At 41.1% G+C, this 15,662-nt stretch overlaps 1 protein-coding gene across 3 annotated transcripts in view; it reads right to left on the bottom strand.

Moving 5' to 3' along the window:
* The window catches only part of Sltm (SAFB like transcription modulator), a 48,369-nt gene extending 33,631 nt beyond the window's left edge, over positions 1-14,738 (bottom strand). For 2 of the 3 annotated variants that reach the window (XM_021171768.2, XM_021171769.2), the window contains exons 1-2: positions 14,253-14,738; positions 13,274-13,361 (exon numbers count right to left, since the gene is read on the bottom strand). In XM_021171768.2, coding sequence (XP_021027427.2) covers positions 13,274-13,361; positions 14,253-14,414 — 250 coding nt within the window. In that variant the 5' untranslated portion in view covers positions 14,415-14,738. Of the gene's footprint in view, positions 1-13,273; positions 13,362-13,946; positions 14,213-14,252 lie in introns of those variants that run through there. The other variant, XM_021171770.2, reaches the window with a different exon arrangement.
* Positions 14,739-15,662: the final 924 nt, after the last annotated feature.

Genomic DNA, 15,662 nt, shown 5'->3' with positions numbered 1-15,662 from the left:
TTACATGTAAGTACACTGTAGCTGTCTTCAGACACTGCAGAAGAGGGCGCCAGATCTCGTTACGGATGGTTGTGAGCCACCATGTGGTTGCTGGGATTAGAACTCTGGACCTTCGGAAGAGCAGTCGGGTGCTCTTACCCACTGAGCCATCTCACCAGCCCCTACATATATTTCCTTCTAAGGCAATCTAAAACTGCGTTTCCTCTTGCCTGTAACAAGTCTTGACAGAGCTGCTGCCTAGGCTTATGACTCAGCTCTAGGGTCTTTCCCATATCCCCTAACCACCACCCCTATCTTTCTTTCTTTGTTTTTTTTTTTTTAAAGATTTATTTATTCATTATATGTAAGTACACTGTAGCTGTCTTCAAACACCCCAGAAGAGGACATCAGATCTCATTACAGATGGTTGTGAGCCACCATGTGGTTGCTGGGATTTGAACTCATGACCTTCCGAAGAGCAGTCAGTGCTCTTAACCGCTGAGCCATCTCTCCAGCCCCCACCCCTATCTTTCACATGTTCTCAATTGAAAGCCCTTTCTGTGAATGAATGGTAACAGGAAACACACTGGTCCTACAAACATTAAGAAGCCAGACTGGGAGCGTATGTCTCCCACTTACTGGAGGAACAGCTCATGCCTGTAAGAATATATATATTCTTTAAAATAATATCTTCAAAGAGAAAAGGAGTTGAGACAGGGCCTCACTCTCTAGCCCTAGCTACCCTGGAACTCACTATGTAGTTCAGGCTGGCGTTACACTAGCAGTGATCCTCTTGCCTCGACCTTCTAGTGCCAGGGTTATAATGCACAAACTACCACCCTTGGTTTGAACTTCCTATTTAAAATACTGCTGTCTACATTTTAGGGAAAATATAAACTTACAATGTACATAAAAATTTATAATTATCATTTTATCATAAATTTATTTTTTAGTGTTTTACACAACAATCAAAAAGACGTATGGAAAAAATGAAATCTAAATACAGAAATTACTTTACAGGCAACCACTTCATAATCCTTGTTCATTAAAATCTACCAGTCTGTTGAAGAAAGCTAACAACAAAGGTGCTGCTTTTCTGAAAACTGGATGCAAATGAGCTCATTAAACTATTCTATTACAAGTGCTGGTGAGATGGCTCAGTGGGTAAGAGCACCTGACTGCTCTTCGGAAGGTCCGAAGTTCAAATCCCAGCAACCACATGGTGGCTCACAACCATCCGTAATGAGATCTGACTCCCTCTTCTGGAGTGTCTGAAGACAGCTACAATGTACTTACATATAATAAAAAATAAATAAATCTTAAGAAAAAAATTTAAAAAAAAACTATTCTATTACATTATAGAAGGGCATCTGTTAACAAAAATATTCAAGGGCTCAGCAAGTGTTGCACAGGACTTCGGTTCTATTCTCAGCAGCCATGTGGCGTCTCACAACCGTCTGCAGCTACAGTTCCAAGGGGTTTGATGCTCTCTTAGGCTATGCACCAGGACCAGCCACACATGCAGTACACTTATACACATGCAGGCCAACACACACATAAAAAAATAAACTTTTTATTTTTATTTTTATTTTAAGGATGCAGGCTAGAGAGATGGCTTAGTGGTTAAGAGCACTGACTGCTCTTAACCGGAGGTCCTGAGTTCAATTCCCAGCAACCACATGGTGGTTCATAACCATCTGGAATGACATCCAATGCTCTCTTCTGGTGTGTCTGTAAACAAAACTACCGTGTACTCATATACATAAAATAAATAAATCTTTTTTAAAAATTAAGGAGGCTACCTTTTTAGAGGAAAAGATTTTTAAAACCTCAAGTCTATACCCTTCTAAAAATACATGTCCCCAAGCAACCTAGAGGGCAAGGCTTAGGGAGGACTCCTTTAGTTGCTTCAAGAGTGCTGTTTCTTTTGTAACTAAAATCTGTCTTAATTTACAATGCACTTTTTAAAAAGATATCTCTGTGTAGCCCTGGCTGTCCTGGAACTCACTCTGTAGACCAGGCTGGCCTCCAACTCAGATATCCGCCTGCCTCTGCCTCCCGAGTGCTGGGATTGAAGGCGTGCGCCACCACTGCCTGGCTTAAAAATACTTTTTACCAGGCATGCTTGGGTACATACGGCAGGCTCCACTGTTTTACAAAAGACAAAAGAAGCTTAGAGGCCAAGAAGCATGTTCCAAATCAGCAATATCATTTGCTAAACTCTCCATTTCAGTGTGAGGCTCTTCTGGCCCACTAACAAGGCATTGTTCTAGGGAGTGGCTGATCACAGTTTATAGACACTAGCCTCAGCGTGGTAACAAGCACACACCAGGCATACTCCAAGGGGAAGCCCACTTACTTCAGTTCACTTAGAGGAAGCTCAAATTACACTTCAACAAAAACTACCAGTTGTTGTTGGTTGTCCTGATGCTGTTTGTATTCTGATGTCAATTTTGCTTCCTCAAGAAGGGCTGCCTCTAATGAGCAGCCCTTCATGTATTCAGATGATCTCATGTGAACCTTCTCCCCATTTTAACTGGTCAATAAAGGCTAGAGACTTGCTTCCAGAACAGCTAGCTTGCCCACCCAACCTTTCCGACTGTTACAGGCAGAACTTCAGCTAAGTCGTGAACTTTTTCAGCACATAAGACTGGACGACAAATGATACCAACTAGCCTTCCTTTGACAAAACCAAATTTCTTTTTTTCCCTTTGGGCTCCCAGAAAGGAATTCTCAGCCCCAATTCAACAAGAAGCAATCAAACAATCATCGTCCCAGTTCCTGAGGTCAGGGTGGATGGCTCTGGTTATTTTATGAGTTATAGATATGTTGTCATTTTAAGGGATAATTTGTAATTGTTCTACCTTTTGACAGGGAGGACACTAGAGCGCTTAGACACAGGGATTTCTACCTTTCCTCTCCTCTTCTCTATCCTTCTTTTTTAGGTAAAGGAAAGGGGGTGAAAAAGAAAAGGGAGAATATAGTAGTATTATAGAAATTAGACAAATATATAAATAGGAATAGGATATTAAATTTACTCTTAAATCATTCTATAGCTATAATCTTACATTGGTAGAAATCTTTATATTTCATGCAAATTTGAAGTTATAATTCTTACACTGGTACAGAATTTATATATTGATACTGGTTTAAGGTTTTTTCTGGTATAAATCTTTGTATATTGATACAAAATTTAAAATATTGTTAGATAGGCCTTCTGCCTATGCAACTCATTTAAGAATACAAGGCTTAGACTCAGTCCTTTTAACATCTGCTAGTACAAACTGTTTAGGGTGACTACTGCAAGTTAATAGCTAAACAGTGAAACTCATGGTTATATTAGATTCTAACTTAGTTAATTACAAGTGTTTTCAAGATTACTCAAATAGTGAATAGCTAAGAATAATCAATGTTTGACAATTCAGTTATACTATATAATCTTCAAAAACATCAGAGATCCATAGAATATGGCATTTAATATTATTTCATTATTAAAAGATCTTTTGGCTAGGAGACATGTCTGCTCCTGACAGTGTCCCCATCCCACTTCAAAGACGATACTGAGCACCATTACCTCCATATGGAGTTGCTCCAATTACGGCATGCGAACCATTGGGCAAGAATTGCCCTAATCCCGTCTACAGACAAGATTCTGTTAGAAAAGGGCAAACTGGATCTGGGATAGATGACTGCTAAGCTCTACCAGGTCAGGGTAAGCTAGTCCTTCTTAGTTCCTGCTTCACTTCACTTCACTTGAGATGGTTCTGGGCTAGAAGACTGAAAACAGATGCTCCAACATTTTAAGGAATATTGGGGACTCTCCAGGCAGTAGCTGTCTCTACAATTTACATTAGCTTTGTAAACTTTATCTTTGTGCTTCCTACATATTATACTTAAGGTTATACCTAATTCCTTCTCAGATCTCTGACGGGGTTGAAGACTAGTTATAGTCTCATAACTGAACTCAAGTTAGTTAACATTAAAGATGTTCTACATTTGAAAGGATGGTTTTGCAGATGGTAATACAAGTTAAAATTCAAACACGCCTGAGGTATGGAGCTGTAAACTCTTTTAGTTAGTGTAGGATTTTATCTTGATTGCCAAGTATAATAGACTGACATTACTTAATAGTTTTCATAATTGTTTCAAAATAGCTCCTACTATATATGGTTTGTTACCTTAAGAGAAGGACCCTTTTTAATTGGGAAAAAAAAGAGAGGGAAATGTTGTGGATTGTCCTAATGCTATTTACATTCTGATGTTAATTCTGCTTCCTCAAGAGGGGATGGCTCTGACAAGCAGCCCATCACATACTCAGGTGATCTCCTGTGAACCTTCTCCCCATTTTAACTGGTCAATAAAGGCTAGAGCCTGTGATTGACAGTGGAGGGGAAATGTGGGGCTGGAGAGTTGAGAGTGGGTACAGGTAGAGAGGCAGAGAGTACAACAGGGGAAAAAGAGAGGACTGATGAAGAAGAGAAAGCCATGATGGACCAAAACCACATGGCCAGGAGAAACCACAAGTAGCAAGGGGTCTTATAGCTGGAGAATAAGTTAGTATGCTAGATCTGCCCAATCTAGGCTTATAGCTTATAATTATAATAACTGAATTGTGTGGTTTTGGAGTTGGAAATTCAAGCATCAAGTAGTCGCTGCTGCTGCTTACATGCTTCCTGCTGTCCAGACTCTACAAGGAGTGCTTCTACAGTCAACACACTTATGCTCTTTAACCTACTACCTAATCTGAAGCATTCACTCCACAAACTAGAAAGCTCAAGTTGAAGAGTATATTTAAGCCAAGCCCAACTCCACTCCCAGAAGCCAGGATCACTCAGGCGCTAAGATGGATCAGGTGCTCCACTATTATCTCTCTTGTAGGAAATCAAGGCTCCAAAGCCAAGTCTTTACATACGTAAACTGTGAGCCGGGCAGTGGTGGCGCACACCTTTCATCCCAGCACTTGGGAGGCAGAGGCAGGTGGATTTCTGAGTTTGAGGCCAGCCTGATCTACAGAGGGAGTTCCAGGACAGCCAGGATTACACAGAGAAACCTTGTTTTGAAAAAAAAAAAAAGAGGGGGGGTGGGTAGGGGGGCTGGAGAAATGGCTCAGAGGTCAAGAGCACTGGCTGCTCTTCCTAGAGGTCTTGAGTTCCCAGCAACCACATGGTGGCTCAAAACCATCTACAAAGAGATCTGGTGCCCTCTTCTGGCCTTCAGTTATATATGCAGGCAAAATGTTGTATGCATAATAAATAAATAAATCTCTTTTAAAAAAAAGAAAAAAGAAAAGAAAAGAAAAACAAACAAACAAACAAAACCAAAAAAAGTAAACTGTGGAACTCACAACAGTTAAGTAACTTGCACTGGGAGACACAGTCAAGAAGAGGTAGTGGAGGGTACAAAGAAAGTCTTACTGTTGTTCTGCACTGTTTCTAGATGTCATTTTATACATTGACAAGATTGGGCAACACAGAAGTGAGACTGCAGTACACAGCATTTGAGAAAACTGAAAAGTCACTAGCTTTTGATCACTTTCATAATCTGTAACTCTGGGTATACTTAATGCTGAATTTGAAACTATATTGTAACTTTGTAACTGTTTCCTCTATGAAAAGTTAGTTCTTACCACTCCACAAAATACAACTAATTTGCATAAGTTACCATGTTCACCATACAGTAGAAAACTCCGATTGGCACTACAGCTAACTGGTGTTCATATGTCCTTCAATTCCTGACTGATCATAACAGGCTAAGTTGTGGGTTGTATAATAGTTAAGCCCGAGGTCTAGACTTCAATTAGGCCCAACTGGGACAAAGGTAAGAGGTAACATAGAAGTCAAAGTGTCCTGTCAACAAGACTAGACTAACTAACTGATGCTATAAATTATATCTGTAGGCCTTTGTGCAGTCACAGATGTGAAAGGACTTCAAGACTAAACAAATTCCAATAATACTACATTTAGCAAACTTTATTCAGCTGGTAACCATTTCTGTCTGTGCCACTTAACCCTGGGCTAGTAAGGCCCTATTTACTTCCTTTGTCCTTCAGGAAATTTGGCATGCACCACAGAGAGGCCAACTGGCTCAAAGTAGCAATGACTACAATGAAAGGCTAACTCAAAGTAATGAAGAGTGCACACATCACTTTTTAATGCTTTAGTCAGTAAACACTGTCTAAAAAAAAAAAAAGAAAGTGAAAGCAAATTAAAGTATCACATATTAAACTATAGTAACTATTTTGAAATATATAAACTTCATCAATGCTATTTTGTTGTTGTTGTTTTCTTGCTTTTCAAGACAAGGTGTCTCTGTAGCCCTGGCTTGCCCTCAAACTCAGAGACTGCTCTGCTCTGCCTCTCTGCCTCCAAATGCCAGTTAAAGGTATGTGCCACCAGGCCCAGCTTTCAAAATGCTATTTAAGTAAAAATCACATAATTCAAAGTTGACAAAACTTGAAACAGTCTATGAATGACACTGTATAGGTAATAACTTCGTAATAAAACCTTGAGCCAACTCATGACTGAGAACTGCAAGATGAGAGGCTTTGCAATGCTCTACTTACTAAGTTAAAATTCTCTCAAAAATCATTAGACATATTTGTATCTATCTGGGATGGTGGTACATGTCTTTTATCCCAGCACTTGAGAGGCAGAGTCTGGAAGATACCAAGTTCAAGGCCAGCCTAGTCTACAGAGTGAGTTACAGGACAGTCAGGGCTACCCAAAGAAATTGTCTCAAAATAGAGAACAATATAAAAGATAAAATACAAAATTTTATGTATAAAATATAAAACCAAATAGGATAAATCTAGATGATAAAAAGCTGACTTTTACCACAAAACTTTTTTTTTTTTTTAGTTTTCACAACTTATAATACATTTGAGAAATAGATATATAGGTTCTTGGTTACAAATTGGTTTCCCTTCTCCAAAGATAAACTGGTCCTTACCAAGGTTTACAATTTTCCTTAAACTCAGAAAAGGTTGCAAACAAAATCCACTTAGATTTTAAAGTAATTTTTCCAAGTAACTTTCCCCTTTCAACAGAGACGTTGCTATGAAATACAGATAAGGACTGAGTTGAGAAGCTCAGTGGTACATAGCTCTTGCCTAGCAGTCATAAAGCCTTGGCTCCAATCCCTAGTTTAGGGGAGGGGAATAAAGCTTAGTTACAAAATTTCTGCTGGAAATATGGTTTCTGGGGGCTGAAGAGATGGCTCAGCGGTTAAGAGCAATGACTGTTCTTCCAAGAGGTCCTGAGTTCAATTCCCAGCATCCACATGGTGGCTCACAACCATCTGCAATGTGATCTGATGCCCTCTTCTGGTGTGTATGAAGACAACTACAGTGTACTCATATACATAAAATAAATCTTTTAAAAAAATATATGGTTTCCAAATAACCATTGACATTTCCAGCCAAAACATCCTTCCAAAACCATCCAGCAGCCTAGACTTTTTTTTTTCCATTACATTTTAATTTATGTATCTGTGTGTGGGTACATGCCCTGGGTGCATATGTAACAGGAATCAGTTTTCTCTTTCCAACATATGGGTCCCCAGGGATCAAACTCAGGCTGTGCAGTAACAGGGACCTTTACCACTGAACCACCTTGACAGCCCCAAAATACAGTATTTAAACCAGACATCTTGCCTTATGGTAACTACTGGCATGAATTTTAGGTACTCTTATTTTATTTTACTTTATTCTTGAGTTAGTCTCCCTATGTAGTACAGGCTGGCCTCAAAATTAAAACCCCTGTCCCCTTCCCAAGTTGTGGGATTACAGGTATACACCATCATACCCAGCTATATTTTAGCTTCTATTAACTAGCATCATACAAATAGAACAAAATTTCTGAAAGTCCTTGTACCATATCATAAATACAACAGTCACTGAGTCTGATTTTTTCAAAACATACACATATAGTTATGCATATAGATGCATGTATGTTGTATCAAAGATGATTCACATTCATCATAACAAATCAATATCCAAAGTTTTTACTTTTAAAGTCCCTTAAATCTGTCATCTAAAGATAATTAGAACAATCATACAAGATTCTTAAAGACTGTGAGAGGGCCAAGGTTATACAGATCAACAGCAGAAGACCTGCCTAGCATATGTGTGAGGCCCCAGATGCTGGACTGACCCTAGCACTGAGAAAATAACAAGTAAATATGAAAAGTGGTAAAACTTTAAATTGAGTTCCTAATAGGTATGGCTAAAGTTTATGCCTATCAACTAAAAACAGTTCTAGGGCTGGAAAGACGGCTCAGGGATTAACGGCATGAGCTACTCTTGAAGAGGACCCAGGGGTGCTCATAACTACCCATAATCCTGGTTTGGGGGACATAATGACTCTTCTGACCTCATTCAGGCACACAGGTACACAGCCACACATAAAAGGCAAAACACAAATAAAATAAAATAAATCTGAAACACTTTAAAACTATTATGTATATATTTCTTAAGTTTTACTTACATTTCAGCACATCTATGGAACATGTAAAAGATTTTGGAGAATATAGGACATACAAAACTGATGAGCAGAGTCACCCAAAAAAGGCAGTATAGCCCCAGCTGCACAAGAGAACCATCTGGCAGCTTTCAGAGAAGCCTGGTGTCTGTGCCTTGAGAGAGCATGAAAACTAAGCCTCAAGGAACTGGGAACCTAGTGTCTGTTTCTGAAAATTCCAATGACTTTAATACAAAGTCTAGACTACTTAGATGATGGGGATCACTAACGAGGCCAGAGTAAGAAAAATATGAGAGGAAAGTGATTGTTTTTAACCTACCATAGAGAAGCATGGTAACAGAGCACCAACTGTATGATGTGGACTTATTTCAGTTGTTGAAAAAGAAAAAAACAGGCCTGGAGTGATGACTCAGCTGTTGCTCTTCTAGAGAACCCAAGCTGGGTTTCCAGACCCACTTGGGGGCTGGAAACCTTCAATAACTGTCGGAGTGATGTTTTGTGTACTGTACAAAGATTATCCTCCTATTATTCAAATGTTGATTTCTGTGCTGGCAGAAATCTAATTCTAGGCCAGACTTCGGTATTGCCATTATTATGAAACATATCCTCCCACCTTAGTCTTTTGTAAATGCTGTTCTCCATCAGCTTCTGATTGGTCAAATAAAGAACTGAACAGCCATTGGCTAGGCTGGAGACTTCTGGCCTGAAATGGGAACTAAGATGAACAAGTAAAGAGCCGCATGGCAGAATGTAGGCCAGGCCAGTATTGTCACGGTGGAATAGGTGAGAATCTGCACAGCCATAATGCCCCAAGCTTATAATAAATGTAAGTCTCTGTGTCATTATTCAGAGCTGGGGCGCACACTGAAAGGCCATTTTGGTTACATTAACGCCAGATTCTGAGCTCCAAGGGCTCCAACACCTTCTGACTTCTTCAATCATGCATGTGATGCACATGAAGACACTCAGGCAAAAACTCACACACATAAAATTTTACAAATCTTTGAAAAAAAATTGTAAGTAAAAAATACTTAAACACAATGACATCCAAGACGGTTGTATTATGAGCTATTTTTGCCATTTTATATTTTTCCGGAGTATCTGATTAAAAAAAAGAAAAACATTCCACCTTTATGACCTAGAAAACACTAAACTACTATTCCAGAGTCAAGAGGCTGACACAGAGGCAACTAAGGCTGTGCAGCTTAGGATTTGCACAGTTCGCTTCAGAAGCTCACAACACTGAGGTCCTTTATTCTGTCCGAAGAATGGCTGATTAAATAAATCAATAATCTAGATGAGCTTTAAGCCATCCAATCTTTTCATTAAAATCTCATGCCGTCAACACTAATAAGATTTCTTTTCTGAAATGCATGCACAATCAACAGTTTATTTTATATCAGTTCATAAAATGGAAATAAACTCTTATCTGTCAGCATGTGACATGAAATACCTAGGACAACTGCCCTGCAGCAAAGTGCTATCCTGGCACAAACTGGCTACATACCATATTTGATATCATAGCTGAAAAACGTGCAAGAATACCTTAGTGATAAACACCATGTTTTAATGGCTGAAACAAAAGAGCTAGCTCTGTGAAATGAAAATGACATACAATCCTGAACACTACATGATATTCCAACAAGGGTCAGGAGGTTTCCCAATGAAGCTCCAGTTTGGTAACAAATAAAAGAACAATACAGTGAGCTGTGTGGTCTCAAAGCATACTTCACATAGTGGGTATACAAGGAAAAAGCACTGTGATCCTGAGATAACCTGGCAGACTATAAATGCCCAGTGTAAATGCGTCCTACAAATATGCAAGTGAAATAGCAAGAAGTATTTTAGAAAGTAATAGTTACAAAGACAATAGCCTTCAAAATGTATTCAGTAAACATTTAAGCACAGATTACTTGCCTCTGGCCATTAGAGGTGTAAAGATTATATCCTAGGCTTCACTGATCCTTGTATTACAGACCTTTCAGTTTGGCAGGCAAGGAAGAAGCAGCTGTGAAAATCTTGTGTTCACTCCACCCCACACTCCAGTTTTGTTAGTGACTAACATTTAACACAGTATAAAGCAGTTAGTGGGCAGAATGACCGACCATGCACTGGGACTGAACGACTCAAAACGTGCTCTGTGGTTGATACTATACTATCCTAGTTGATAATTTTGGAAAGTTTTTTTTGTTTTTTGGTTTTTTTATTTTGGTTTTTCGAGACAGGGTTTCTCTGTGTAGCCCTGGCTGTCCTGGAACTCACTCTGTAGACCAGGCTGGCCTCGAACTCAGAAATCCACCTGCCTCTGCCTCCCAAGTGCTAGGATTAAAGGCATGCGCCACCACTGCCCGGCTAATTTTGTAAAGTTTTACAGAATAAAAATATAATATTATGTGTTATTTACTCACAAATATATAAAGTTTCAGATGTTTGTGCAAACCAAAAATCTACATTATACTTATTTCCATAGGGGGAAATCCTACATTTTTTTAAAGCCTGTATGCACTGAAAATTAGTTTCAATACCAACTAAGCTCTTATATTTAATTATGAACTGTACTGATTAAATACATAATTTGCTAAACTTTATAGGTAATTTTAAAGGTTGAAAATCTAGAAGAAATCAGATACAGTATCTCTGAAACAAGGCAGGAAGGCATTATTAGCTCTACCTGTTTAACTGCTTTCTTAATACACACCCAAGTAATACGATAGTGACTCTCAACGGGAGAAGCTTTCATCTAGGTTACTTATTAAAAAGCTCCCAGGAAAGAGACTGTAAAAAAACTGAGAACCCATGACATAAACTATTTGATATTAGCTACATATTACTACAAATACCAGAGCCCACTACAATGTAATCCATACCATGGACTTGTGCCCTTCTAACTGTGCGGCTTAAACTATATTCTATTCTATATTTAAGATGGCAAACTCCTTTTCCTCTAACCTATCTGAGCATAATCATTTAACATATTTCAGGTGGAGGAAGAACAGTAATAAGGACTAAACCCATGGCATGGCCCAGAGTTTTACCTTGAGACCAAACATACACTGTTTATGTTTTTTACATATATATTTAATTACATATATACATATGTATGTGTATATACCCAGAGCTACAAATATAAAACAAAATAAAAATTTCAAAATCAAACAATAAAAGCATGTATAAACTGAATAAATCAGATGGCATAATCAGTACTAAAATCATTAACTTGAAATGCAGCTTGTCTGCTATCACCAAATGATGTGAATCCGAAACCTATACAAAAACATGGTCATTCCTGAAATAAGTTTTTTGTTGTTGTTTTTGTTTTTTGAGACAGGGTTTCTCTGTAGAGCCCTGGATATCCTGGAATTCACTCTGTAGACCAGGCTGGCCTTCAACTCAGAATCCGCCTGCCTCTGCCTCCCAAGTGCTAGGATTAAAGGCGTGCGCCACCACTGCCCAGTGACATACTTCTTTTTTACATGAAACAACTACTTCACCAGAAGCTTCCAAGGTGAAAGGAATTTATCTCTCTAAATTTAAAAGCCTCAGGTCTTCAAGACGACTTAGTTAACCTTCTAAAATTGTATAGCCATATTGGCATTCCTATTGACCCAGGAAACTCTTATCCCTTTTTAATTTCTTCAGCACACACAGGGAACTCTTGAATCAAGAAATGTCAAATAGTGAGATGACCAGGTCCTGAGTCATAGTGCTTAAGATCAAAATTGAAGATTCTCTTCTACTAAAATTTAATCATCTTGGCTTTGGTTTGGTTTGGGTTTTGGGTTTTTGGAGACAGGATTTCTCTGTGTAGCCCTTGCTGTCTGGAACTTACTCTGGAGACCAAGCTGGCCCCCAACTGGATATCTGCCTGCCTCTGCCTCCCAAGTACTGAGATTAAGTGTGTGCCACCACCACCTGGTCTATTCAATCATCTTATTCCCATTACAACTGTGTATAGATCGGGTACAGCAGTAAAGAAAGCTATGTTCCTAACAAAATGACACAGAAGTCCATGACTTATTCTGCATGGAAACTGTAGATACCAGGCATCAGACAGTTATTTGTCTACCCTCTGTGACAGTTTATGAGAAGCGGAAATTTGCAACTATTCAAATAAGATTATACTCACCCGATGTTTTTAATAACTAATTCCCATTTATTATCAAAATAATCATGTGAAAATTACCTTTTGCTATTCACATCAGATCATTCTGCCCTGGAAATACACAGAGCCCAATTTAAAAGTTACATTAAGAACCTAGTATCCCCGTATCTTAAACTTTCTTTAAAGCTAATCAGTTGTGGATTTTGCTTTTGTTAGTATGATCGATGAGGTCTTTTGAATTTCACTGAAAATTATTAGACTGCTTAATGGAATAAATGGGAAATAACCAATTAAAACACTAAACAAAGGTTACAGATCATGAATATACTAGAGAGAACAGCAAAGAGCCAAGGAAAGGACTAGTGGGAATTTCACCAAAACTCTGCCAATTGTGGGGCAAGGTAGACACGGATCAAACTGTATTTTTTTCTTCAGATATTCCTACTATGAAGGATTGGTATGCAACTTAACTTTGTACCTTTCTCCAGAATCAATAAAGAACTTTGTTATTTTCTGGTCATCTTCAGCCGAATCTGAAAGGCTGCAAGTTACTCAGAGCCTGGTAACAGTAACTTTCTTCCTTGACCCAAGAAGGCAGAGTGCCAGAGGGAAATAGCAAAGAATAGCACTATATAAACAGGGCGAGTGGTACAAGAGCAGAGCCAAGTTATAGAACCAAAATATATTTTAAAATATGTTCAGAACTCGTAACAACCTTTGCCTTTGGTTGGTTTCTTGTTTGGAGTATCAGATGAAACAGTTAATTCAATATTATCTGGATCGCCTCCTTCCTCTTCAATAGCCTACATTAGAAAGAGAAGTTAATATGCTACACAAACTATCTAAACTTATTTTATAAAAACTTAATGAAAATATATTACCAAACCTCCAGCCTCAAGACATTAGAATTGCCAGTTATTTTACAAACCGACTTCACAAACGAGTAATTATACTACACAGAAAGGGATGAAGGGTGTCATTGAGTATCGAAATGTCCTGGAACTTGAAATTCCACCCAGTCGGTGGTTCCATGTCACATATACTGAACAAGAACCTAAATATGTTCTATTACAGAAAGTTTGTAGCTACTTAAATAAGGAAGAGTTTTCCTAACGTATTGCGTACACTTGTTCCCGTCTCCGATTCCAAGGCTTCACGCGAATAAACCTGAAAGCTTAACAGGACTGAGAACGTGGATGATTACGCTGATGCAATCAGAAATTAAGAATTAAAAATAAATCGGTTAAAAGCCTAGTGGGAAAAAAAAAAAAAGATGAATCTTCCCTTCTCATCCACTCATCAACTCCCACTACGGATTTCTCCGAACAGGGGTAAAGAAACGGTTGGACACAATTAAACGGTAACTTCGGCCAAGTCAGCAAACTAACCATCGCCTCGGAGCCCGAGAGATGCACGCGCTGCGCACCGCCCGCAGGCCGGGGTACCCAGCGCCGCCCAGGGTCTGCAGCTCCACCCTCCGCAGGCCGCAGAGCCGATGGAGAGGGCGTCCCAAGGGAGCCAGGGGGCGCGACCGGCGGCGGCTCGCGAGGCCGCTGGAAGGCCAGGCTCCTCGCGGAGGAGCGGGCCCCGCGCGCCGGGCACGCACAAGCGCCACCCGGTCCGCCCCGACCGCGGAAGCGTAGCACCTAAACGGCGCGGCCTACGCTGCCCTGCGCGCAGCGTCCGGGCCTCACCTGCTTCAGCCGGGAGACCAGTACCGTCTTGACCCCGTTGATGTCCAAATTGCGGCGCTTCAGCTCGGACCTGAGGTCGATAACCCGCAGCTCGGTGATCTTCTTCCCTTCCGCCTGCCCAGAGGCGGCCGAGGCTACCACGGCCCCGGCAGCGGCAGCCATTTTGGGAAAGCAACGCGCTGCCGAGGCAGCTAGTGGGCTGCAGGGCGGCGGCGGCGGCGGAGGAGGAGGCAGCGGCGGTGGAGGCGGTGGCCGCGGCAGCACCAACTTCCAACCCGGGCCCCGGGCGGCCAGCGGCGCCGCGCTACGCTGCGCACAATGAGCCACTGACCACGCCCCCCACGGGGACCACGCCCCCGACTCAGCTCCAGCGCAACCTGCAGCGGCACCCGGATGACGGGTGCGCGTGCGCACTGAGCAGGCATGGAGGGGGCGGAGCTCGCAGCGGACCGGTGGCTCGGCCTCTGGCGTGGTCCCCGGAATGTCTCCGCGTGTCGGACCGCTCAGCTGTCCTCGGTACCACGGTTCCCGCCTCTCCATTAGCCTCTTTCTCCTCTCATCTCGAACCTAGAGCCTTCGCCACTTGAGAGGCACCCCATAGTAGGGAGAGTAGGTGCGTCTCTTCTTCGAAATGAGGGGGCGTGTGCGTCAGCCTTCCCGGAAGAAGTACGGAATCATCGTGGAAAGGTGGTCGGGGTACACTAGTGAACTTAGGTCGGCAGGTTCCGCCCCGGAACGCCCAGCGAAACCTCCTGAGGCCGAGAGCCCAGGGGACAGTGTCACGCTGTGACCCCCTGAAGCTTAGCCCCTCTTTGCCTGAAAACTGCCAGGCAAACGTCCTCTCCTCGTTTGCCTCAGCTTGCCCATCCTCTCCGGCGGGCCTGATGGCTCAATGAAATTGTTCACAAAAGGAGATTAGCTTAAAAATATATGTTGCCCTGATCCTATACAGTATCCTCTGCCCTGCGCCGCCAGCGTTTGTTATGTCAAGGACAGGGGCCACTTTATGGAGAAATAGCCCGCATAGTATCTCTTAGTAATTTTAATATTATTAATCATCACAGTGTAAATATCTATAGAATTAACACAAAGTTAGACAAAGTTAGGAAACACAGGGTACTGAATTAACATTTACTGGTGGATGATGTGTTTTGTAAAGGCAAGAGTATGTTTTGTAGAGCGAGGTATGGAGCGGTGGGAGGGACTGCCTCATCCGGCCCATGCTGAGGCATCCCCACCCCCAGGTACCATCCATAAGACATGTCTAGTATAGAATAGAGTTTATTTGGAGGTATGGCAAGGGAAGCTGAGAAGGGAGTAGAGGCAGAGAAAGGGAGAAGACAGAAGAGAAGGGAAGAGCCCGGCCAAGAACACGTGGAGGGGGGAGGGGAGAGGAAGAAAGTCAAAGTG

This window comes from Mus caroli, chromosome 9 (assembly GCF_900094665.2).
Source record: "Mus caroli chromosome 9, CAROLI_EIJ_v1.1, whole genome shotgun sequence".
Lineage (NCBI taxonomy): Eukaryota > Metazoa > Chordata > Mammalia > Rodentia > Muridae > Mus > Mus caroli.
This window is presented reverse-complemented; position numbering and strand designations above follow the sequence as displayed.